General features: G+C 43.6%; 2 protein-coding genes across 3 annotated transcripts in view; one reads left to right on the top strand and one right to left on the bottom strand.

Annotated features, from left to right (window-relative positions):
* Parp4 (poly(ADP-ribose) polymerase family member 4) overlaps positions 1-9762 on the bottom strand; it is an 86963-nt gene extending 77201 nt beyond the window's left edge. The window contains exon 1 of the mRNA XM_029469183.1: positions 9602-9762. The gene's annotated coding sequence lies outside the window, so the exon portion shown is untranslated. The remainder of the gene's footprint in view (positions 1-9601) is intronic.
* Positions 9763-9895: 133 nt separating this feature from the next.
* Positions 9896-26995, top strand: part of Cenpj (centromere protein J) — a 44602-nt gene continuing 27502 nt past the window's right edge. Inside the window, exons 1-4 of one of the 2 annotated variants that reach the window (XM_029468694.1) lie at positions 9896-10002; positions 19668-20166; positions 20760-20883; positions 25460-25723. In XM_029468694.1, the coding sequence (XP_029324554.1) occupies positions 19729-20166; positions 20760-20883; positions 25460-25723 (826 nt within the window). In that variant the 5' untranslated portion in view covers positions 9896-10002; positions 19668-19728. Of the gene's footprint in view, positions 10003-13489; positions 13601-19667; positions 20167-20759; positions 20884-25459; positions 25724-26995 lie in introns of those variants that run through there. The other variant, XM_021181857.1, reaches the window with a different exon arrangement.

Raw genomic sequence — 26995 nt, 5'->3', positions numbered from 1 at the left:
GTTTAGTCCAGTTGCATCCACTTTGGGGCAAGGCAAGCACATGCTCTAGTATTGGGCCGAACCTGTAGCTCCTGGATAAATATTATGAGTACATTTTAAATGCACTTCTTTCCATATCTTTGTGTATAATGCTGAGGTTGGAGGCTGAGGGCTCAAACATTTTGCCATTGAGACCTTTGTAGGGCTAGTTTCTTTGCTTTTGAGTTATTTTCCCATCTAGGAAATATTTTTAAAACTTTTATTTATGTGTATATGTATTCACAGGATAGGTATACGCATACGAGTGCAGTTGCCCTTGGAGGTCAGAGATGTTACATCCAAGGACAACTGGAGTTACAGGCATTTGTGAGGCCCCTGTCATTGGAGCTATGAAATTAAATTGTGTCTTCTATAAGAGGTATGCTCCTAACTGTGAAGCCATTGCTCCAGTTCCCTAAAATGCTTTTTACTTGTATATTTTAATTATGTATTATAATTTAATTATGCATTTTAATGGGTTTCATTATGACATTTCCCCAAGTCATACACACACACACACACACACACATACACTTTTTTTTTTTTTTGGTTTTTTTTCGAGACAGGGTTTCTCTGTGTAGCCCTGGCTGTCCTGGAACTCACTNTGTAGACCAGGCTGGCCTCAAACTCAGAAATCCGCCTGCCTCTGCCTCCCAAGTGCTGGGATTAAAGGCGTGTGCCACTACCACCTGGCTAACACACACACGTTTTGAGAGTGTTTTTTTCTCATGAAGCCCTGGCTGGCCTGTTACACTATAATGCACATAGTGCTGATAGGGAACTGTGTGTCCATCTGAGCAGTGCCATGTCCTGTTCCTTGCCCCCTTCTCTGCCTCCTGTCACAAATCAAGGACCTGCCTGCAGGTTCTTGCAGTGCACTTCTCTCAGACAAAACATAAAAAAAGGCGGCACCTGATCTCTCTCTGGTGCTGGGGCCTGGGCTCTCCTTGGAGACCCTCACATGATGTTTCCTGCTCATCTCTCTCTCAGGGTGTTAATAACTCTCTCTCTCAGGGTGTTAATAACTCTCTCTCTCAGGGTGTTAATAACTCTCTCTCTCAGGGTGTTAATAACTCTCTCCTCAGTCCTTGGTCATTTGTCATTGTCCTCCCGAGCCCTCACTCCATCCAAAGCCAGCACTAACATGACTACCCCAGCTTGAAGCAATATTAATAAGTGGGTGGTTCTTTTGATTTTAGGTTTTTTTCTTGTTTTTTTTTTTTGTTTGTTTGTTTTTGTTTTTCGAGACAGGGTTTCTCTGTATAGCCCTGGCAGTCCTGGAACTCACTCTGTAGACCAGGCTGGCCTTGAACTCAGAAATCCTCTTGCCTCTGCCTCCCGAGTGCTGGACTAAAGGTGTGCGCCACCATGCCCGGCTTGATTTTACTTTTTATGGCTGATCTATGACTAAGAATTCTTTCTACATGTACCTAATGCACATGTTAATGAAATGTAATGGCTCTGTGCTGCCTGACACATAGGCCCAAACCAGGAATTGAATCTTTATTCTTGGCTTAATTCAGAAATTTGGCAGTCTCTTTGGGAATTTGATAACGGACAGGCATCTAAAGCGGTCTTCTATGTCATCTTTAGGTGGACTTAATATAGGCAGCCTCTCATTTCAAGGGTCAGTTTTGCCCCTCTGGTCATGTGACTGATGATGGTGGAGTCTGCTTCATATTGTCTCTTCTTCCCTGTGTGGCAGAGGAAGGCTCACATACACCAAGGTCACTGGGTCTCACATTCCTCCTGATGTGCCCTTTCCCTTTCCGTGACATCTAAATTGAAGGCTGACTCAGAACAAACAACGGGCAGTGAGTGTGTGCAGCTTCCTTCCTTCAGAACGAAGTACAGGCATGTTGCTATAAAATAGAATATGAAGGGCGCCATCAGAAATAGGACTGCTTTCAGTTAGGATCATACCTGTGGCTCAGGAACATGAAAGCATTTTCTCTCTTCCTCCCTGCTCCCTTCCTTCTTCCTTTCTTTTTCCTCCTTTGCTTTCATTTTTCTTTCCTTCTCTCTCTCTCTCTTTTCTTGAAATGCTAGCACTCCACCCCAGGGCTTGTACTTAAAGCCTTTCTCACTGCATCCGCAGAACAGAAAGAAGCCTTCACTTCTAAAGTAAAAATTAAATGACATGAGGCTCAAAGGTTTGGCTTGTGACAACCACCAACACAGTATACACTGCTTCCCATCTGCCAAAAAGCTCCGGAGGCCATTTGTCAAAGATCCGATCAGCTGTGTCTTTGTCTGCCAGGCCCCATTAGGCAGTGACTCTCATGGATGTGGCCGTGTTTTTCACAAAGGAATAGGCCAGTCTGCTACCTGCTCAGAGAGCAGTGATGCTGGAGAAGTATGAACAAGGGACCTTTCCTGGCACTGTCCCCTTCTAAACTTGCTTTGATTGCTTAGCTGGAACAAGGAAAAGAGGTAGGTTCTTTCTGCCAAAAGGAGCCCTAAGTAGGAGTGGCTTGAGAGCAGGCCTCGCGGGATATACCTAAAAACTAGTAAGGCATACTCAGTTAGCTGAAATCATAGGATATGCAATGAACGTCCCTCTAAGTCTGTGGGGATGACAGGAAAAAGCTCAGCTCTTGACCTTTGAAGGTCAGCTTACTAAGGCAGGATCTGGTTTAAGAGCCATGCTAAATGATGTCAAACACAGTTTCTTCTTTTTTTTTTCTGTTAATGCTATAATAGCTTTGATCAAGGGGCTCCTTGGGGAAAGCAATTTCTCTAGCCTGGATGGAGACCTAACATTCCCAGCTACTCAAAACATAAGAGTTAATCCATTTGGGCCTGTCAATCACCTGGCTGATGTAACCGGGGAACTGCTGTATGTCAGAGAGTGTGAATCTAACCTGTCACAGTCTGAAGCCCTGAAGAGGAAGTTCTGCAGAACAGGAGGGGTGGGTGTTGACAAGGGGAAACGTGTATGTTCTTGCCCTGGGGTTGGATATCCCCGAGCCTGAGGACTGTGTGTGACTCAGCCTCTGGGGCCACCTCTCCGCCCTTCACAGCTCGCATTGAGAACAACAAGGTGATTAATAGTCTTGAAAGTACTAAAACAGGTCCTCCACCTGAATAGATCTCAGTGGCTACCCGTATGGGACATTTTCAAGTTAGCCCGTGAGTATGAACTGGGGAAGTTCAAGAGGGTGAGATCCCCTGCCCCACCCACAGACTGCAAAGCTAAGCAAGAGTAGCAGAAGCCTCTGGTACGCAGAGAAGCTACTGAAGGAAAGATCAGTCTGTGGGATGCTGGACACTGCAGGGTGCTGGACACTCGTGCAGTACAGGGTCAATGAAAGAGAACTGTCATAGTCCTCCAGTCCCCCACCCAAGTACAGGGAAGTCTCAGTTCAAAGAACAACCACAAGATGTACGTTGCCAATTCAATCAACTGCACCCAAACTTGTAGCTGATCAATCAGTCGGAAAATCAATACCTCATTCTGTTATTCTCTTCTTAAATTTAGAAACATCCCTTGCGGTTTGGCCCATGCCCCCATACACTCTTTCCCAATCACAGAATTCCAAGGCACAAACATCTCCACTTGTGTTTTTTTCCTTTGTAAGCCTGTATCTTTGTCAGGGTTTCTATTCCTGCACAAACATCAAGAAGCAAGTTGGGGAGGAAAGGGTTTATTCAGCTTACACTTCCATACTGCTGTTCATCACCGAGGAAGTCAGGACTGGAACTCAAGCAGGTCAGGAAGCAGGAGCTGATGCAGAGGCCATAGAGGGATCTTCTTTACTGGCTTGCTTCCCCTGGCTTGCTCAGCCTGCTCTCTTATAGAATCAAGACTACCAGCCCAGAGATGGTCCCACCCACAAGGGGCCTTTCCCCATTGATCACTAATTGAAAAATGCCTTACAGTTGGATCTCATGGAGGCATTTCCTCAACTGAAGCTCCTTTTTCTGTGATAACTCCAGCTGTGTCAAATTGACACAAAACTAGCCAGTACAACCTGGATACCCTATGTTTCACCGTCGCTCTCCTACCCTGCTGTGTCAGGGCGGATCGAGGTCACAAATAAACCCTCATGTGTTTGCATCGGATCCTAGGTCCTTGGTGGTCTTCTTGGGGGTCTTACAAATCAGGCATACCAGTCAACACCAACATAAACACGGGGAGGGTCCTGAAGTTCAACTGCCTTTCCTGATACACAGCAGGCAGTGTCCAGTTTTCTTTCTTTAAGATTTATTTCATGCGTGTGCCTGGGTGTACATAAGTGCCCAGTGTATGTGCTGTGACCATGGAGACCAGAAATGGGTGTCAGATCCCCTACAGCTGGGGTTACAGGTGGCTGTGAGCCATCTGAAATGATACTGGGGACCAATCTTAGCCCTTGACAAGGAAGGTAAGCCCTTTCACTGAGTTACCACTCCAGCCTCTGTCTCCAGGTTTCAAAGACCCAGAAAGAGGCTGCTTCCACACTTCATCTTTCATCCTTTGCCTCCTTTGTGTGTGTGTGTGTGCTCTGCCTTACTTTCCCACTACACTTTAAGGGATATTTTCATTTTTATCATATTAGAAATACTCCCAAATGGATATGATTTTATGTTTTTATTCATCTAGTTTTATTTATAGTTGTTTTTGTCACTATGAGCAAATCTTTTTTGTCTTCCTTGTTTGTTTTTTTATTTTTTTATTTTTCATTTCTCATTCTCTACCCCAGGCTGGCCTTGAACTCATGAGATTGCATACCTTCCCAAGTGCTGGGATTACAGGTGTGAACTACCACACTCAGCTTCTTTCTTTCTCCACACGGTCCTCCATTGTTAGACTTTCTTAGTGTTTTTACTGTTTTATTGCCTAGAAAGTTCACTTGTAACAGAAAATCCCTCAAATCTAGAGAAAGAAAACAGACAGCCAAATACAAGAGGCATTTAGAATTACAGACAGACAGGGCTGCTGAGGGTACTTTCCATGACGTGGACTAGGTAAGAGGTCAAAAGGGCAAGGGAAGAATGGAATGGACTGTCAGGGAGAGGACCAACTGGCCTACAGAGACAGAGTGACATCGCCTCGGGCCCTCATCATCCAGTAAAAGCCTGGAAAGGACAGATTGCACAGTAATTGCTGAAAGTTCATAACTAACCAGGATTATTGTATGCAGCAAGTATGCTTTAAATTTGATTGTGAAATAAGGGCACTTCAAGAAAAGCACAACACAAGGCACTCCATGGCCAGTAAGCCAGCGCTGCAGAAGATGCTTACAATACTGTGATACTAACCACGGAGGAGGGGAAAAGATCTCAGCAGAAGAGCCGAGGAAACCCTCCATTTCTGGAAGGACTGATGAACCAAGCCAGGACCATCATGAATAGGGAAGAACAGTTATCCACACAACCAGAAGAACAACCAACAAAGTCTCAGGAAGTAGATAACATCTCTCAATGATAACCTTAACTGTAAATGGCTCGACTCACTAATAAAGAGATACAGACTGCAAAGGCAGGCCTAAGAGGACAGCACAGCTATTAGTGCTTACATTAAAAAACAAAAACAGAGCAAGGCTGGGTATGGTGGCGCACACCTTTAATCCCAGCACTCGGGAGGCAGAGGCACGTGGTTCTGTGAGTTTGAGGCCAGTCTGGTCTATATAGTGAGATCCAGGTCAGACAAGGCTACATCTCGAAAATAAAACAAAACAAGGAGCTGGAGAGATGGTTCAGTGGTTAAGAGCACTCACTGCTCTTGCAAAGGTCCTGAGTTCAATTCCTAACACCCACATGGCAGCTCACAACTATGTGATACTGTCTTCTGGTGTGCAGGCAGACGTACATGCAGACAAAGTACCCATATACATAAATATTTTTTTAAATATGTTTAATAAAAGAAAAAGAAGTCAGTGCAATCTGAAGTTTAAACATCTAACGATTTACCCCCAACTTCTCAGAAAAGCAAGAAAAATCTGAAAGCAAAAACAGTAGTGGAGCAGAAATGAATGAAATGGAGGTAAAGGAGCAAGACATGGGATCAGCCAACCAAAAAGCTGGTTCTTGGACAAGATAAGCAAGACCGACAAAGGCCTAGTCAAGATGACCAAGGTGAAGAGAGAGGGGCTGAGGTGTCACTCTGTTTGCAGAGTGCTTAGCAGAGAGCTGGGCTTGCCCCTCAGTGTCAGCTAAAACTGGTCATGGTGGCGCATGTCTACAGTGGAGGTAGAGGGGTCAGATGGTCAGGGTTATCCTCAGCTATATAGTAAATCTGAGACCAGCCTGGAATACATAAGGCCATAGAAAGAGAATGGAGACAGACAGACAGACAGAGAGTTGTAGGTAGATAGATATGGATAGAAAGCACCAAGTTAAGAAATTGGAGATGGAAAGGGGATAGTATAATATCTTGAAATAAAATACAGAGTATCTTAGGCAATAATTTAACTTGCATTACAACAAAACAAAACAAAACAGTCCCTAGAAAATCTGGAAGAAATGAATACATTCCCGAGATCTACTTAACCTACCAGAATTAAATCAAGAAGACATAAACAATGTAAGCAGATGCAATAGGCAGTTAAGTTGAAATAGTAATAAAATGTGCCCACTAAGTCTCACACAGCATGGGATGGTTCACAGCCATATTCTCCCATGCCATTAAGAGGAAGGCGACACCAGCATTTCTCAGAATGCTCTACAAAGTAGAAAGGGAAGGGACACTACCACACTTATCCTACAAAGCCACAGCACAGCAAACCAGAGAGGACACAACAGCCCAAATTCTCCAATAACCACTAAATTTCTAAAGAATATTGTAAATCCATTTCAAGAACACTGTGATAAAGTTAGCTTCATCTCAGGAACGTAAGATTGGCTCAACACATCCACACCTATGAATATAGTACAATGGCTGAAGAGATGTAATGACAAAAATCACATGACCACATCTGTAGACACATTAAAGGCCTTTGGCAAAGTCCAACATCCTTCATGACAAAGCCTCTGCAGAACTAGAGACAGAAGAAATGTATACCTCAATGTTTTAAGAGCTAAATACGGCAAGTCTGTAGCCAACATCACACTACATGGGGAATTTTCCTCTAAAGTTAGAAAGGAGACAAGGGTGGCCATTCTCCACTCTTTTGAATATGGTGCTAGAAGTCTTACTGGACTAGTAAGAGAGAAAACGAGAGAAACAGACATGGGAAACATGCCAACTCATCCCTATTTCTGCATGACAGGATGCAATCCTCAAAAGATCCTAAAGACCCCACCAGACACTATGTGTTGTTGGTTTTTAGTGAATTTGTTTGGTTTGCTTTACATTTTTTTTAGCCTTGGCTAGCCTAGAACTTGTTATATAGACCAGGTTGGGCTCGATCTCAGAATTCTTTCTCACCCAAGTCTTAGGCTTGAAGGTGTGTACCACTACACCTCACCGGCCTGGTTTAATGTTGAGATCCAATCTGTACCTGCTGGCCTAGAGCTCACTGTGAAGCTCAGGTCTCAAACTCATGGTGATCCTCCTGTTGTAGCCTCCAGAGTGTTAGGATTACTGGGGTGTGCCCCCATGACTGGCTTCTACCAGAAAATCCTTAGACTTGAAAAACACTTTTAGAAAAGTAGCAGAAAAAAACAACAAACAAAACATAGGCATCCTTTCACTGAACCAAATACAAACGTGTCAAAAAGACCTGAAGGGAAAAAAGTCATTTCCAATAGCTTTTAAATATCAAACTCGAGCCTGGTGGTGGTGGTGGTGGTGGTACACGCCTTTGGTTCCAGCACTCAGGAGGCAGAGGCAAGCTGATCTCTGAGCTTGAGGCCAGCCTGGTCTATAGAAAAAGTTCTAGGGCAGCCAGGGCTGCACAGAGAAACCCTGTCTCAAAAAACCAAAACAAAGCAAAAAAAAAAAAAAAATCAAATTAGAAATAACCCTAACAAAGGAGGTAAGATACCTCTCTGATGAAGACTTTAAAACACAGAAGAAGAAACCACAAGGGAAACCTCCCATGTGAATGTATTGACAGGATTGTATTTTTAAAATGCTGTATTATTGAAAACAGATTCAAAGCAATCCCCATCAAAATCCCAAAGATATTCTTCATAGAAGAGGAAGAAAATTCATATGGACGCACAGAAGACTCACAAGAACCAGAGCGATCCTTAGAAATAACAATGCTCCTCTCAGAGTTGTAGTAACCCAGTTGCAGTAACAAAAACTCTGGTGCTGACATAGAAACAGACGTATAGCTGGATGCAACAGGAGAAGATCTAGAAATAAGCCCACACAGCTACAGAGATCTAATTCCTGACAAAAGCTTAAAAAACTGCACAGTGAGGGGTGGTGGGGTGGTGGTGGTGGTGGCCCACGCCTTTAATCCCAGCACTTTGGGAGGCAGAGGCAGGCAGATTTCTGAGTTCGAGGCCAGCCTGGTCTACAGCGTGAGTTCCAGGACAGCCAGGGCTATACAGAGAAACCCTGTCTCGAAAAAACAAAACAAACAAAACAAAACAAAACAAAACACTGCACAGTGGAGAGAGAAGGCTGCCTCCCTAGGGAGTGAACACCCAAGTTTCTTCCTTTCAGCGTGTCCTAGGGGAGCCCATCAAGAGCCGTCTTCCTATTGGCTGCCCTGAGACAGGTCCCAGCATTGATCCTGTTGTTACTCTTCCTTACCTCATCTCACAGCTTACAGTCAAACATGAAAGTCAGGGCATGAACCCCTGACAGGAACGTGGAAGCCGGTGGTTCTCAATCTTGACCCCTTTGACAGGGGGTTAAGACTATAGAAAACACAGATATTTTTACTTACTATTCATAACAGTAGCACAATTTAAGGAACTGACTGCATTAAAGGCTGTGATTGGGATGTATAGTGAGTAGATTAATTAGTGGTCAAGGAAGAACGCAGCTTACTGGCTTGCTTTCTGTTTCTGTTCGCCTCATACAATCCAGGACCACCTGCCCAGAAGCGGTGCCCACAGTGGGCTAAGCTCTCTTCCTTCAGTTAGCAATCAAGAAAATGCTCTGCAGACACGCCCCAGAGGTCAATTGGTGATTTCTCAATTGAGGTTCATTTTTTTCCAGGTGTGTCAATTTAACAACCAACAATAGCCATAGCACCGGAAGTACCTTTAGTAGGACAGAGGCATAAATAAATCCAACCTAAGGACAAATCTACGTGGGGCGGATTTCCTGGCCTTCCCTTTTTTCATTAACGTAAACTGTAACTGCCATAAGTAAGGCCTAGACAGATTAAGAATTTCTCTATTCTGAGTCTTGGCTAAAACTGCAAATTAACTCACCCCATCTTTTTTACTTTTTTTTGTCTTAATAGGACCCGGAGCTTAGTCAGGTTCGGCTAAATTTCAACTCCAGACCTCAATGAGTTATTTTCTTCTACCATAAGTTTCCTTAACTTTCAGAAAGTAAAGAAACGTTGCGTTCTGTTGCAGTGATTTTCCCAAAACAGCAGAGGGTCTGATGGCGCAGTCAACATTGACCTCCCCTCCCCTGGCGCTCCCCGCCTAGGACCGCGGCCCCTGAGCCAGGCCTCAGAAGGTCACGGCCACCAGGGACTACCGGGCCCTCGGACTGTCAGACAGCCTCCTGGGGGCACCCACGCACCTGCTCGGAGATCCCGCCTGGCCCTTCCTGGTGTCGGATGGTCCCCTCCTCGGTGCCCCGCAGCCGGCGTTCCAGCCTCGGTGCTTCTGCTCCAGGCGCAGCCGGGCTAGGTGGGGCGCGGCGGGGCGGGACCCGGCGGGGCGGGACCGTGGCTGCGTCTCCTGAACACCGGACCTACGCTCCTTAGAGGGATGTCCTGCGACTGTCCAGCTGGGGAGAAGGCGTGGCCTCAGCTTTCCAGATCAGCCTGGCGTTCAGGACTTTCACTTTCTTTTTCAGAGTGTAAATTGCCAGTAGGGGTAAATCCAAAATTCGAATCTGGGAGATGTGATGGATGGGGACTTTTGACAGAGAAATGATTATGGATTGGGGTTAAGTAGTGTGCTGGAATCCCAGGGCAGGTAAGAAACAAATTTCCCAAAGGGGCATCAGAGAGAATTTAGGACTGAAGAGCTAGGTCATTGGTAGAAAGCTTGGCTAACATTTGTGGGCCCCTGGGTTCGATTTTCAGCAGCAACAGTGGAAGAAAATGAGAACGTCTGAGTTTGAAGCTCACAATAGCATCCATCACTAATTGGAGACGCTCAAACGATGGGTCTAGGGCTAGACAGCTCAGCTGGTTATTTGTTTCACATGTGTGGGCCCCGGGCGCTAGAATCAGAAATGTACTGAGTAGGGACTGATTTAGAAATAATCCCATTCCTCAGAATATGATGAATGAAATGAGACTATAAGGTCTAGACTAGAGAATTGAATGTAAAAGGTGGAGCTGAACTTTGGTGACATGATTTATTGGGTGCTGTCCTCAGGTGCCAACTGATCTGGAACTTATTATATGTGCTAGGCTAGGTAGCCAGTGAACACTAAGGATCTACCAGTCTCTTCCTCCCAGCACTGGGGTTACAAGCACATACCATTATGTGTGGCTTTATATGTATAGTATATATAATATACTATATTTTTTGCATGCATACACGTATGTGTGCTTATGATTTCTCTTCTTCTTTGACATGACTGGATATAGGACTCATGTCATCAGGCTTGTAGGGCAAATACTTTACCCACTGAGCCACCTAGCCAGCTTCCAGCTTTTTTTTTTTTTTAAATGGTGGGGGTGTGTGTGTTTTACACTCCGGTCTTTATGCTTACCAGGCAAGCACTCTAGGGACTGAGCCACCTCCCCATCCCTAGAAACATCTTTACTGGACTGAGGAGATGCTTCAGCAGGTTAAAGTGCTTGTGTGAAGCCCTGGGTTCAGTCCCTAATACTGTGTTAAAAACAGGTTTGGTGGTATATGTGTGTAATCCCTACAGACTGGAGGTACAGACAGGAGGATCAGAAGTTGAAGATCTTTAGTGAGTTCTTAAAAAGCAAAGCAGAAAAGGAGACATTTTTACTGTACTAGTTTCTTGTCTTATTGCTCTGATAGAAGCAGCTTTTGGAAGGAGAGGGTGTGCTGGCTTACAGTTCTAGGGTGCACAGTCTTTCATGGCAGGGAAGGTCTGACTGCAGGAGCAGGAGGTGTCTGACCGCATCTTGCCTGCAGTCGGGGTAATGAGTGAAGCGATGAGTATTGTCTGCTTTCCCTTTAATTCCATTCAGGTCCTTAGCCCATGGGATGATGTCACTCATGGTTTTGGCACAGCTTATCAATGGGGGTGGGGGTGGGGTCACACAGTCAACAGTTGAATAATGTGCTATATGCTACTTATTTTAATTTTATTCTTTTTTTCTCTCTTCCCCCGCCCCAGGATAGAGTTTCTCTGTATCACAGCCCTGGGTGTCTTGGAACTCACTCTGTAAACCAGACTGGCCTCAACTCACAGAGATCTTTCTGCCTTTTTGAGACAGGGCCTTTTTATATAGTCCAGGGCTGCCTTTCAGCTCTAAGTAAGTGCAAGGCTCTTCCTCTGCCCAAGTGATTGGATGACAGATGTATCATTATACTCTACTTTTTAAATGTAGGTGTGTAGGTTCCAGGTGATAACTTACATATTAAATCTTTTTTTTAAAGATTTATTTATTTTTATTATATGTAAGTACACTGTAGCTGTCTTCAGACACTCCAGAAGAGGGAGTAAGATCCCATTACAGATGGTTGTAAGCCCCATGTGGTTGCTGAGATTTGAACTCAGGACCTTCAGAAGGGCAGTCAGTGCTCTTAACCGCTGAGCCATCTCTCCAGCCCTTTATTAAAACCTTAATAGCTACTTTAAACTTGAATGTGGAGACATGCTTTGTGGCACATACTTTGGGAAGTGAAGGCAAGAAAACTAGGAGAGAGAGAGAGAGGAAGGATGAGTGTGATAAAATTTGTTTATTCAGACAACAAGCAATGTGGCATAACATACTATACCAAATAAAATGTAGGCAGAAATAGTAGAGAATATTATGATTACTGTCAAAGACACACATTTTAAGAAAATGATTTTTGGGCATGCTTTCAGGCCAAAAGAAGACCATTTGAACCCTCATTCAGCATCGTAAGTTATTAATTTACCGACTAATCAGCTTTAGGGCAGTGGGTGGAACTCAGAGCCTCTGGTACATCAGACAAGGTCTTTGCTACCCACTGAGCTCCATTCTCTTGTCAACATATTAGGTGTGTGTTCTTGGAAATTTTGAACTTTGGCTTTTTCATCTATGATGTAACCTAACAAAACAAAGCAAAACAAAACTCTCAAAACTTTTCCCAAGTCTCCAGGTTTGAGGTGTCTGTACAAATCTTTAATTATCTTTAATAATAGTGATTTACTAGAACTAATTAGTATAAAGGGCAGTTCTTCTTGATGACCTTTTTATATAGAATCTCATGTTACATACTGGCCTCTAACTTACTCTATATTGGAGGATGACCTTGAATTTCTGATTCACCTTCCCCACCTGAGAGACTGGTCACCAATTTTGGATTATACAGTGCTGAGGATAGAACATACTAGGCAAGCATTTGATCAACCGGAAAGGGGAAGGTGGGATGGCCTAGTGGTTATAGGCATTTACTGTTCTCTCTCCCAAGATTGGATTCAGTTTCCAGCTTCTACATGGTAGCTCACAAACATCTGTAGCTCTAGTTCCATGGGATCATGGGATCTGATGGCCCCTATGACCTCTACAGGCACCAGACACACATATCAGGGCACATACTAACATGCAGGCAAAATATGCTTGCACATAAAGTAAAAATAAAATAGTAAAATTAGATATTTAAAAAACAGATGTTAGTTTACAATATTGTTCAAACCTGGTCTAAAAACTGTGGTAACTTGAAGTGTTGTAGCATCCTAGATTAAAGGGTCATGTCTGTATTTTGGAACCTCTCTGGTGGCAAAACAAACAGTGAAACCTGCGCTCAACATTCCATATATAATTTTAATATCTGCAATTCAATATTCCATATAATTTAAACACTGAATGCACACACTTTGTGAAGCCATCGACTAGCCACATAATAGATGATTATTCCCGGAGTAAATTTTTCCACGGTTATCTTCACTTATTCGTCCTACCAATGTCACTTTTTTGTTTTAAACAGGTCTTTATTAAGTCAAACCCATTCAAAGAGAAAAGCGAAGGCGACGAAACTCTCCCAAACCTGTCGTCTTTTAGATAAGGTTTGAATCTCCGTGTTCCTGGCACAATGGAGTTCGCTCTCTGTTACCGCAGGGGTCAGGTCTCAATGGGTTGACTTCAGAACAACAGCTGTTGACCAGTGCCCGCCGCAAAAGAGCGCGCAAAGAGCATCCCCTAGCAACGTTTATGGCGGTGTTGCTGGGAGTTGTAGTTTGCATGTGTCCGAGGCGCCTGCGCGCAAGCTCACAGGGACTGTAGGAACTACATTTCCCAGGAGTCACTGGACCAGAGTTGGGCGGGGCCAGTCTAGGAGGCGGGGCTCTGGCTGCAGCGGTGGTTGTGGCGGCTCATTCGTAAATGCCGGACCTGCTAGGTGGTGACTGTATCACTGGTCGGGGCGGTCTGAACCGCTGTGTCTTCGAAGAACGGTAACTGATGGGCGAAAGGAGCGGAGAAGCCCGTCGGCCGCCCGGTTCCTGAGAGGCTAGCTTGGGCTTTGGGGCTGGCATGGCGCGGAGGGCTTGGCGCCCGCGGGCGGCGGTGGTTCCGGGGCTTAAGCCCGCTTTGTTCTTCCGAGCACCCGGGGGATCAATCCTCAAGGGGGTGGGCCGGGGTGCGTGTTTCTGTTCCGGGCGACACGCTCGGGACACAGTCTCGCCGGGCCGGGTGCAGTGGCGCCGCTTGCAGTCTTTCAGGAGGCCTTATCCCGGCTTCTCCAAAAGCTTTGTTGCTTTCAAGTAGAGTTGTGTTTCAGGGGAGGCGGACCTGTCAGCTGAAAGTTTTCAGGGTCTGAATTGGCTCCTCGTATCTTCCTCAATCAAGGTCTGAATTGTCTCCTCGTAACTTCCTCCTTCTCCAGTGCAGATAATTTATGTTTTGAACAGAAAGATGTCAAGGCTTTCAATTAGTCGATTTTTTTTAAAAAAAGGCAGCTTTATCTATGTACAATTAACTTACGGTAATGACTACAACTTCATAAGCAGGTGGTGTTGTACCTCAGATTTTAATATCTGAGTTTACATAACATACTGTCCTAGACAGTCTATTATTTGTAGTTTACCTAGGCCTTCGTATAAGTAATAAAAAACAGATTTAGGGGAAATTTTTTGGCGTTCTTGAGACAAGGGCTTGTTATGTAGCCCAAGCTAGCCTTCCACCTCGAACACTGTATTACAGGTGTGCATCCTCAATACCCAACTGTGAATCAGAATTTCAATACTTAAGACTGGCTGTAAGTATAGTTTTAGGACCACAGTAATGGACTTGTAGCAAAGTTTTAGTGCTTTTAAAAAAAAGGTGTGTGTGTGTGCTACAGTGTGTGTGTGCGCATGTGAAGACAATGTGAAGATGCTGCCTTATACCATAACACTTTGCTCAGTCTAATAGGGAATTGTTGATGATTTTCACATTACAGAGTGACTTTGCAACTTGTTTACTTTCTAAATTAAGATTTATTTATTTAGTTTTAAGATTACCTTTCACAAATATTGTTGTGTATATGATATGTATTGGATTTCATGCATGTTATGCATGTATGGAGGGCAGGGGACAACTTTGTAGAGTCAGTGTCTCTTTTCACCTTTATGTGGATTCCGGGACCAGCTCCGATCGCCAGGCGTGTGCAGTATGCCCTTTACCCACTTTGAGCCATCTCTCCAGCTCTGGGTTTTCTTGCTTTTGTTTTAAAGACAGTTTCTCACTTTACACTCACACTGTCTTGTGGAACTTGCTATGTATCCAGACCGGCCTCACACCTGTGATGACCAGCTTCCTTCCTCAGTGCTGGGATTATGCTTGTGAGCCCCTATGTTTGATTTTAATTTTTTTTACTAAGGATGTTGAAATTTAACCAAGGTTAACTGAAAACTCCCTACCTTGCCTTTACAGGTAGGTTCCTAATGTAAAAACAATTAGGATTATCTTTCTTACAACAGATTACAAGGAAATTACCATTCAGGAATTAACAGTTACTGGATAGCTAGTTAATGCGTGCTACTCTTTTTTTGTTTTTTTGTTTTTGTTTTTCGAGACAGGGTTTCTCTGTAGCCCTGGCTGTCCTGGAACTCACTTTGTAGACCAGGCTGGCCTCGAACTCAGAAATCCACCTGCCTCTGCCTCCCAAGTGCTGGGATTAAAGGCGCGTGCTACTCTTAAGTGTAAGATACAATGTATATACTCCCTGCAGGCTGGAGCCCTTTCCCAGTAAGAACCAGCCCCTATCTTTCTAGGGGTTCTAGTTTGGCTCTCCTTGTTATGGTAGAAAACAACTAACTGAAAACAACTTGGAGTTTACTTCAGCTTACATGTTGTGGCCTATCATCCAGAGAAGCCAGGGCAGGAGCTTGAGGCAGGAACTGATGCAGAAACCACGGCAGAGTAATGCTTGCTAGTTTGCTTCATGGCTTGCTTTCTTATATGACCCAAACCACCTACTTATGAGAAGCATCGCCCACAGTGGCTGGGCCCTCCCACACTAGTCATTAATCAAGAAAATGCCCCCAACAGCATGCCTAAGGGAAGCAACTTGATGGCCAGTCTGATGGAGGCAATTCCTCAAGTGAGGTCCCATTATCTTCTGTGACAAGAACTAACCCCCACACTGGATATTTGCCATTCTCGATTTTATAATTCCATTTTTCTCCGCTTCGCTAGTTAACTTTATGCTTGCGCACCAATTGTGTGCCCAGTGCCCTCTGTGGACAGGGGAGGGTGTTGAATCCCCAGCAGCTGGAGTTGTGGATGGCTTTGAGGCACTGTGTTGGTTCTGAGACTTAACTCAGATCCTCTGTAAGAGCAGTAAATGCTCTTAATCACTGAGCCATCTCTCCAGCCCGTCTACATTTCCTATACTACATTTGCTCTTGCTCTGTACTTTGTGGTTAATGGTATGTCTTGCATCACTTCTTTAAGGTTTTAATTATGTATATGTGTGTAAATGTAATGAATGTATGCCACATGGGTGCAGGTGCTGGCAGAGGTCAGAAGTGGGCATCAGATTCCCTGGAGTTACAGGTGGTTGTGAACTGTTTCACGAGGGTGCCAAGAACTCAACTTGGGTTTTATGGAAGAGTAGGAAGAACTCTTAAGCACTGAGCCATCTTTCCAGCTCCTTATGGGTTTCTTTTTTGAGACGGTCTCACTCTGTAGTGCAGCTAGCCTGGAATTAGCAGTGTAAGCCAGGTTGGTCTGGACCTCATGGTGGTCTGCTTGTCTCAGTTTCTGAAGTGCTGGAGCTATAGGTGTGGGCTACTGTACTTGGCTTGCTTATTTATTTTAATATAGGTACTGAATCCAGGGCCTCACATATGGTAAACATTAGAAGAAAGCCACATCTTGAGGTGGGGGCTTACACTGTATCTCAGGCTGACCTGGAACTCCCTTTGCCTTAGTCTCTTCAGTGCTGGCATAACAGGTGTGGGTCACAGCACCTGGCTTACTTTCCCTTCATTGCAAGTGTGAGCTTGTCCCCATCTAACAGAGGTACACAATGCCTAGAGGCAAAATTGCCAGATCAAGGCTTTTGTGCATTTTATGGTTTGGCTAGTTAACTGCCTTACTCTGCAAAATACGTTATATTTCTAAGGACAACTTAATAAAATAATTTCTGCTTTTTTTCATATTAAATATTAGCAGTCTTTAGGCCTTGCCAACCCAGTGGATGGGGACAAAAAAAAAAAAGGTATATTGTTATTCTCGCACTTTCTGGTTTTTCAGTGGCATGAGAGTGAACATATTTTGGTGTATCTGATTTCTTTTTTATCTATTTTTCTGTTTATGTCTTTTGTATATTCTTATATGCCACTTGGAAAGCTAGATACATGTTTATTTACCTTTGTGTTTTTCTGTGTGTGTGTGTATGTGTGTGTGTGTGTGTGTGTATGTGTGTGTGTGGTGTGTGTGTGTGGTGTGTGTGGTGTGTGTGGTGTGTGTGTGGTGTGTGTGGTGTGTGTGTGATTAAACCTATGTCCATAAGAAGCCCTAGGCTCCCAGGCTGCCATTCACTTCTTCCATTCTACTCTCTTACTCTCTCATTTGCCTTATACTCTAATACCTGGCTCTCTCCACCTCCTAAGCATCTACAAAGCCACATCTGCTATCTCCTACCAGTGTCCTGTATCTCCTCCTTCCTTTGTATATTCCTTGGATTTCCTGAGAACAGTTAGTGAGCATAGATTTGATAAAAATGAAGTCTGCAGTCGCATTTAAAGGCATTGTGAGATCCTTCCCTGTGGATCTAGATCCTCTGGATGCAGTTCTTTGGGAAGAGTGTTTATTTAACACGTGAGGTGAGGCCCTGTAGTTAATCCTTACTCCCCAAACGTGTATTGTCCACAGTTTTCTCATTTCAGTGAATGGCAACTCTGTTCTCACAGTATCTCAGCCAGAACAGTTTAAGAACTACAGGAGAGGAGCCTAGAGATCTCAGGAAGTGGGAGGAAGATGTAAAGGAGAGCAGTGGGTCACAGAGGCTATGAGATTCAAAGCTTGAGTGCTCCCCCAAACTTCACTTTATTACTCCCCCTCCCAAACATAATATTTTAGTTAATCATGTGGGGATTTCATACAATGCACCCCGGTCACCTTTGCTTCCCATTGTTCCCAGGCCCACTTCCCCACCCTTGTGCCACCTCATTCCCACCAAAAAGGAAAGTATACCAAGCCCAGTGTACTCACAGGATCATGGTCGAACTTCTGGTGGCCGGCCACTGAGTCCTTCCCCGCACCCCGATCAGGAGCCATAGACTGTGTCGAGCTACACTATCATCCTATCACAGTTTTTAAGGAAGGACTCTCGTTAGTAGCTTCCTGTCACAGAGGCCTTGAATGCCTCTCTCTCTCAGGTATGAGCACCACTCATACCTTATCCTGCAGTCACCATCAATGCTGCTGCAGAAGGCACTTCCTTGCCAATAGCAGCTCATGGCAGCGTGGATCACAGACTTCCACATGGCTTCCAGCTGCAGCAGGGTCATCCCACAGACATTCCACAACAGCACTGGAGATGGATCTCAACATGGCTTCTGTGGCAGCCGGGACCATGGAGGTCTTTCTGAAGAGTTTAATCCAGAAAATGATGCTTCATCTCTGATGTCTCAGAGTCAGGTTGATTGTGCAGTTGGGGAGCACTTTGGGAGCAGGACCTGTGGTGAATTTTCTTGTTTAGTGACTGATGGGGGAGGGTTCAGTTCACTGGGAGATGCTACCCTTGTACTGGTAGTCCTGGGTGCTATAAGAAAGCAGCCTGAGCAAGCCATGAGGAGCAGGCCAGTAAGCAACACTCCTTCATGGCCTCTGCATCAGTTCCTGCCTTTGGGTTCCTTCCTGCCCTGGCTTCTCTAAGTGATGGACTTAAAAGTTGTAAGGTGAAATAAATCCTTTCCTCCTCAAGTTGCTTTTGGTCATGGTGTTTATCACGGCAGCAGAAACCCTATGATGCTCGTTAACAGCCATATGTACTCAGAGTCTCAAACAGAGGAACATGAAATTAGAAATGTCAGTAGAGGAAAATCAAGCATACTAAAGGAGCCCACTTTCCCTCTGTATTTCCTTACTTACACAGTACAACACTAAAGTCTGATGATTCATACGGGACGCTCCTATAACTTGAGCCAATGTAATTTGTATTGTTGAACATTGAGTGAACACAAATAATACTTTGGAGTATGGAATTTATTTTAAATGCAAACGTCTGGCTTATTTTTAACAATCTTAGCAAGTAAGTTTACCACCTTCCTTGAGTTTCCGTGGGGCTGGGCAGTGGAGGACACATAGGTTCTTCCAGGGTCTCCACAGTTGGGCAGAGTGTGAATGATCACGATAGCAAAATACCACTAATCCTGAGTTTAGTGCTAACTGTTGATGCCAGGGCCTTCTGGAAGACAGACCAGGACTTCAGTGGCTGAGGCGTTGTACAGGTCAGGAGCAATGTTATAGCTGCAGGCAGAGCTGGGTAGGGGGTGTTAGGGTGATGACTTTTTTGTGCATCCCCAACAGGGCAAAGAAACAAGTGTATAGTACCTGGCATTGATTATGTCTTCCTAAGTGATCTAGCACTTCTATATCTTAGTGACTGAATGATTGTATCAGTAGTGTTTCTGATCTACTCACTTAAGGTTTTTGAAGGCAAAACTCAAGCCAACCAAGCAGTTTACTGCCTAATTGCTTTTTTTCACTAAAGTCTTTTTAAACTCGTGTGTGTGTGTGTGTGCGTGTGCGTGTGCGTGTGCGTGTGACACGTTTGCATGTATGCTGTGCATGAATGCCAAGTTCAGAGGATAACTTGTAGTTGTTCTTTTCTACCACGTGGGATCTGGGGATTGAACTGACGTCATCTGGCCTGGTGGCCAGCACCTTTACCCACTGAGCTAACTCGTCATTCCCTGATAGTCCTTTGTATATTTAATATTAGTTTTTGTGTTAGGTTGCGGCTTGGGCCACTTTTGGGTAAAGCATGTATTTTAATGAACACTTATTGTCGGCTTTCTTTTTTTACAGGTGTTGGAAGTCAATAGGTGTTCTGGATTTTCCAGTGTTTAAATCAGGTCATTAGATTAAAATGTTCCTGATGCCAACCTCTTCAGAATTAAACAGTGGGCAGAACTTTCTAACCCAGTGGATGACCAGTCCTTCTCGGGCTGGGGTCATACTAAATCGAGGATTTCCTATTTTGGAAGCAGATGATAAGCAAGCAGCTACAAATGTTTCTACGAGCTTCCCTGCTAAAGCCACCCATTTTTCAAATAGCTTCAGTATTAGTAGTGAAGAGGACTCATTTCATGAAGAACAGAAGTTGGAGGCTGGAGGACCTTATAAACCATGGTCAGAAAACCCTGAAGCTCATCCGGTCTTTCCTTCAGTTAGAAAGGAGCCAATAGCATCCCGTCAGGATGCCCCGGGATGCCAGGAGGATAACAACAATGACCTTACGCCTCATCTTGAGAGTGAATTCAAAGAAGTGGCTAATAAAAACCCACTTTTTAAAAAGCTGGAACAGGTAGGGTCTGGCCTTATAGAAACTGATTTGTATTGTTACAGGCATTGTATGACCAGCCATCTTGTTTCCTCTGTACTCAGAATCCTCCAAAGTCCAATTTTTTTGTCTAATGTGAAATGTTAAAATGTGTTTGGTATACATGTACATATATAATCACAAAATGAAGCAATTAAGATAAATTCATGTTTTTCAATTGCCACATCGTTTGGTAAGAATGAAGTTAGAAATGGGTGATCAAATATCAGAAAATAGTTGATGTCCTGGTACACCCATCCTCTTACAAAACTCAAGGGGGTTGCCCCCCCCCCTTTCTTATTTGAGATACTGATATGATATCCTTTAGAAGAAATTAGATTTTAGTGTTCCTGTGGCAAATGTTTACCACAATGGATAAACACCCCAAATGGGTGTTTAACTGGCAAGCTGGTAGAAACATTTATAAGGCAAATTTGTTCTTGTTGTGAAGAGATACATCTTGGGAAGTCTTTCTCTGAAATTATTTGTCAGGGACAATCTGGGAGGGAGGATGAAGAAATGATCAATAGTACGGGATGTCAGGAAGCCTAACATGACTCTGATTTTCCGTTTAAAAGCTGAAAGAAATCCAGCAGAAGAAGCAGGAGCAGCTGAAGAGGCAGCAGCTGGAACAGCTGCAGAGGCTCATGGAGGAGCAAGAGAAGCTGCTCACATTCGTGTCTGCGCAGCACGCATTTCCAGGTAGGCGGTCCTCTCATGTGGCCATCAGTTAGGATGAGACAGAGTTTCATGTGCTGCTTCTTAAGTGCTTGGCAGAACAGTTCTACATTCCTGTCACAGGTGGGAAACTCCAGCTTCTTCAGGGCCAGATAGATAAGTGTGAAACGATGATGTAGTCACGAGTGGACTGGAGGTGCTCTAGCGTTCTGGAGTGTACCCACTGTATGTACTTCAAGCCATTCTCGTATGTACATGCTCTGAGGGCTGAACCACAGGCCCTGCTAGCAGTCATTGGTTTGGGGTGAAAGTAGAATAGAAGCTAAGTGTAGTTACTGGTATCCAGCTCCGGCTGATGCATGGAAACTGTTCAGGGCTACAGTGATAAAACTGGAAACCATTTTGCCTGACTGAAGAGCTGTGTTTCCCAGGGTAGTAGGAGGTAGTGTTCTTTTGTCTGCTGTGTCTGTTAACAGAAAGCCTCAGGAGCTTACCTGAGAAAAGAGCGTTGATATTTGATCTGGAGTAGTGGCTTGGAAGCTTTTCTGACCACAGTCCATAGTAACAAACACATTCTCAGTCCTGATTCAGGACAAGCAAATCCCACATGTTATTGTGCCTGGTGAGAGTAGTAGGGGTATTTTCCATTTGTCTGTGCCTCCAAAATGCCGAGGTTACAGGTGTGCACCACCATGCTCAGTTTACTCAGTACGGGAGATTGAACCTAGGCTAGCTTTGTGCATGCTAGGCAAATACTGTACCAGTTGGGCTGTCTCCAGCCCAACTGTGAAACTGTTTATCTGGCAACATTTTCAATGAATCATGTTTCATAAATTACAAGCAGTGATCTGGAGTAGTATGTTGGCTTTTTTGGCAATTTCCTGTAAGGGACACACTTCAGAGGTTCAGGAAAGGCCTGTGCTATTCAGTTACTGTGCTGTTCACTGAGAATACAGAGAAGACATTGGATGGCTATTTTAAATGAGTGTGCTAAGTGTGGCTGGGTAGAAGAGGAGGGTTGGGGGAATAAGAAATGTGGATGCTTTTGGGAGAAATATAGAAATCCTGTTGTCTTTATTTCTATATAAAATTTTATATATATATATATATATATATATATATATATATATATACATATATATATATACACATACATACACACATAGACATCTATAGCTGTACATAGACAGACAGACAGACACACACACACACACACACATCCACGCGTGTGCGCACATACGCACTATAGACAGGACAGGGTCTCATTACGTAGCCCTGCCTGCCCTGGAACTCTTTATGTAGACCAGGCTGGCCTCAAACTCAAAGCTCTGTGTACCTCTATCTCCCAGGTGTACCACCACACTTAGCTTATCTTAAAATAATTGAACAGTTTATAATTACTTTAAGGAATCCATAAATACTAAAGATGATTTGAATACAAGTTTATGACTTTTTATTGTAAAGTACAGATATGATAGGGAGGTGGGGGGAAATTGAAGTTACTTCTGTAAGAACTAGCCACACTGAATTTGGGACACTTAGCTTGAACACAACGAATTTTAAATTTTCTTAATCTGACTTCCGTTTTTGGTGCTGTATAGTGGACCTAGAGCCCTGTGCCTGCCGAGCATCTATCTCCCTCCCTCCCTCTCTTCTTTTCTTTTCTTTTCTTTTCTTTTCTTTTCTTTTCTTTTCTTTTCTTCTCTTCTCTTCTCTTCTCTTCTCTTCTCTTCTCTTTTCTTTTCTTTTCTTTTCTTTTCATGACACGGTCTAATTTATTTTCTCTTCACTTTTCATTAAAGATAGTGGGTTTCATTGTGGTATTTCATACATATATACTCACTGTACTATGGTCACTGTCTGTCTCTGTCTGTCTGTCTGTCTGTCTGTCTTCCCTCCTTTCCCACCCCACCAACTGCACTCTTAAATTATTGATGATCTCAAGGAGTTTTTGTTGTAAAGGATGTGTTTATGAGTGGGTTGCAGTGTTAGTCAGCCCTTCACTGCTGTGATGGGATGCCCAAGATTAACAATGCAGAAAGAACAGCGCACTGCTGATTTGCCTCGTGTTCTCAGGTCTTAGCCCGTGTTGCTAGGTCCTGTTGCTGTGGCTCTGTGGCAGCTTCATGTTCTATGGTGGGAGTAGGTGATGGAGGAGCTACTCACTCCTGATGGCTGCGATGTAGTGTCTTTTTCGAGGGGACACCCTCAATATACTAATTCCTTCCTACTTGGCTCCACCTACTCAATGGTCTGCCACGTCCCAGTATAGTTACCCACTGGGGAGCAGGCTTTTAGTCTGAGTGTTTGTGGGCCTGTATTCTGGAAAACAGTATGGAGGTTCCCCAAAAAGTTGAAAGCTGATCTACCACAAGATGTAGCTGTACCACTTTTGGGCATCTACTCAAAAGACCGTCTTGTTTGGATTGAAAGAAGTCAGCTGATTCATGTATTGCTGTATCCAGTCTCTGGACTGATATTGTTTTAGTAAAGTATCTGAAAAGAATTTCTACCTTTTATATATCTACATTATTAGGGAAAAGGAGTTCTTTAATATCTTTTCAGATAATTGTGGATATTCCCCTCTGTGTGCTAAACAAGTGGTCTTTTCTTAAGTGGCTGTCCCCATTATGGAGTCTAAAACCATATCAATGAACTTTTCATAATAAGTTGAGTATCTAGACATTTTGAATAAATTGTTTTATATATATATATATATATATATATATATATATATATATATATATATATGATTTAATGCATTGGTCATCCAGAAAATAGTGGTTTGATGAGTTCTGTAGGTTTTCAGAACATTGACAGATCTCACACAATACAAAAAATTGTGTGTCGCTGGACGTAATGGCTCAAGCCTTTAATTCCAGCCTTTGGGAGGCAGAGGCAGGCAGATATCTGTAAGTTCAAGGCCAGCCTGGTCTACAGAGTGAGTTCCAGGACAGCCAGGGCTCCACAGTCATTCCTCTATTGCACCAGTGGGCACATTTTGCCTGGCAGTTCAGTAGTGTAGCATGTGGGATCCAGCACTGGGTAAGACAGTTGGTGACTCTTCTCCCAGTGTCCTGTGTAGCATCTTTGGGCTCTATGAAGGCTTGGCTGCAGCACGTTTAAGTAGAAGGTCATAGCATTTCCAGCCGTGACTGCACAGCGGCGTGAACACAGTGACTGCTAACAGTACAGCTGTCTTCCTTGAACTGAGTGAGGTCCCAGCAGGTTTCTAAGTTGCCTTTCCTTTACCAGTTTGTAAAAATAATTTTAACTTGGTAGGTTTTCTCAGAGGGTCTTGAATATCTTTAGGGGTGAATTGATCATATTTTGGCTACTCTTGGACCTTTTATCAAAGAACTCTTTAGATTCAGCTGGAACGTCTGCCATTCAAAAATCTTTAGGTGCTGGGGTGTGTGGGGAGGTAATACTGCAAAAGATGAAGAGCTGAAGCTGACAGCCTGGGGCATTGCCTGGCTTTTTCATGTTAGAAGTGGGCTGGGGATGAAATGGGCATGTAATAGGTAGCAGTGATTATTCTGTGTGCACGTGTGTATGTGTGTGTGTTTTAAGACAGTCTCATATTTCCCTGGTTGGTCTTCAGCTCAATGAATAGCTAAAGATGACTCTGAATTTCAGATCCTTTTGCCTCATCTTGTGTGCTGAGATTCTAGGTATGGACCACCATGTCTGGTTTTATGGAGTGCTGGGTATTGGACACAGACTCTCTTAGGCAAACACTCTGCCAATCCCAGCAGCGGGGACTGTTTTATTAAATGCTTCACCATGAGACAATCAGGTGAACAAGGCTGGCAGCAGGATTTCATGGACTGGTATGGCAGACAGGGCACCAAGTATGCCTTCCGTGTTCTGAGAAGTGATGTTCAGGGGGATACATACAGCCCAGCTGACGTAAACAAAATAGACAAAAGCAACATATATTTAGAAACTAGAAAGTCAGTAATAATCCCTTTATCTAACAACATGGAAGTTTTAGAATTGATCTGAAGGAGAAATGATTAGTCACTGGACACTAGTCCTAATGGCAGCTCAGGCAGATCATTTGTCTAGCTGCTAACTGCATTGCTTTGTACCTGTGCCTGCCTGCCTGTCCCTGGATGACAGAGTTGGCAGCTTCCAAGGAGTTTTCACAGATGACCCAAGAATGGCGCCTTCTGAGCCAGTGTACTGCAACTGTGCCATCTTCAGTCTGTATAGAAAATCTAGGATAAATATTCTCTAGCCTTAAAGTATGTGACATGTGTTTACTTTGGATTTTAAGGCTTTTGTACTTTGGTTAAATGACATATTAATATGGAGAAAAATACTTCTTTTTTTTTTGTTTTTTTGAGACAGGGTTTCTCTGTGTAGCCCTGGCTGTCCTAGAACTCACTTTGTAGACCAAACTGGCCTCGAACTCAGAAATCTGCCTGACTCTGCCTCCCGAGTGCTGGGATTGAAAGTGTGCACCACCACGCCTGGCCTCTTCTATTATTTTGAAAACTACTTTGTGGGATGAAGGATCACTACTACGTAAAGGTCAAAGCATTGTAGGATGGCCTGAGCTTTGTTGGATTTTTTTTTTTTTTTCATTTATAAGGTACATTACTGCCTGATGATCAGAGCCAGAAGCATCGATCTCCCGGAGACTTAACTCTGCCACCACACAGCTACTCAAATCCAACCCAAGAAAACTCCTGTGCTTTCAACGTTTTACCCGATGAACAAAGTAATTTCTGTAGAGCTACTCAAGATTCTGTATTAACTTCAAAAAATGCTTCTGATTTGTTTTACGAGTCACAATATCAAGAAGCACATGTGAAAAGAAATGATTTAAAGGAGGAAAGTCCTGCCCACCCTTCAGGTGAGTCACATAACTGAGTTATCAAGTAGTCCTAAGACAAGGGCTGTCCTTTGGAATTGTACCCGTCCTCTGCTGCTTTAGTTATAAGGTCCCCATGCTGCACAGCACTGACCTGAAGCTAGGTCTTGATCCTCATTCCTACCTCAGACTTGACAGATAGCAACGGGGTGGAGTTCTGCATCAAGTGTTTCAGAGAATTTGGGGCTGACAAACAAATCTTTGTAATAGCTTTGGCAGGTGAAAGCTGAAAGCTGACCAGCTGCAGGTCAACTGTGACATGTGAAAAACATTTGTGTTCCCAGCAATGAGACATAGTCGTGCCAGAGAATTGACTGTTTGATGGTAAACTCCAGAGCTCACTTGGCTTTTTCTGATGTATTTTCCCTACCCTCTCTCTTCTGTATTAGTGTGTGGTCACACACACACACACACACACACACACACACACACACACACAGAGAGAGACAAAGAGACAGAGAAACAGAGACAGACAGAGACAGAGACAGGGCAGACAGGCAGGCTGAGGATAGAATTTAGAACATTACACATGCTAGATCAGTGCTCTACTACAGTGTTATATTCCACTAGCTCATCTTTTTTCTTTTCCATTTTAATGTACGTGCATGTGTGTGTGTATGTGTACGTGGAAGCCCAGTGTAGGAATCATGCTATTATGCTTGAGTGGTCTCAGTCACAGTCAGATTTTCCAGGATGGCCAGACCTGCTCTGCGGATCAGCAGTCTGCCTTCGGAGGCAAGGATTATTCGGCTTGTCACCATTTCCACCCAGCACTTAACAGGACTCTGGAACTCTCGATTCCAGGAGCCATGCTAGCATGGTGAGAGCTGTAAACATTGAGCCATCTCCTCAGTCCAGCCAGTCTTCAGAACAAAACAGCCTTGCTTCCTATCCTGCTTCCTTTTCTTTACAGTTTTGTAATTATGAATATCATATGATATTGTGTTCTTTTTCTATTTAACTTGGAAAATTCTTATGGTATGTTCTGTAATCATCATTATTAGAATAACCATCAGATATCTATTTAATATTTTTTATAGAGTTTAAGTTATTTTCAACATTTCTAAAATTTAAATTGAATGTTTTCATGAGTTTTTAAAATTTCTGTTACAGAAAAACACAGCATAATAAAAAGAGTCTATATTTAGCATTTAGAATTAGGTTCCCTTTGCCTAATTCTTTCTTCCCAACCTAGAAGAAGTCATTGATATGGAAAAGTCAAATGCCCTTTCCTTCTTCTTTTTTTTTTTTTTT

This window comes from Mus caroli, chromosome 14, assembly GCF_900094665.2.
Source record: "Mus caroli chromosome 14, CAROLI_EIJ_v1.1, whole genome shotgun sequence".
Taxonomy (NCBI): domain Eukaryota; kingdom Metazoa; phylum Chordata; class Mammalia; order Rodentia; family Muridae; genus Mus; species Mus caroli.
Note: the sequence above shows the minus strand (reverse complement) of the source record. Positions and strands in the feature narration are given on the sequence as shown.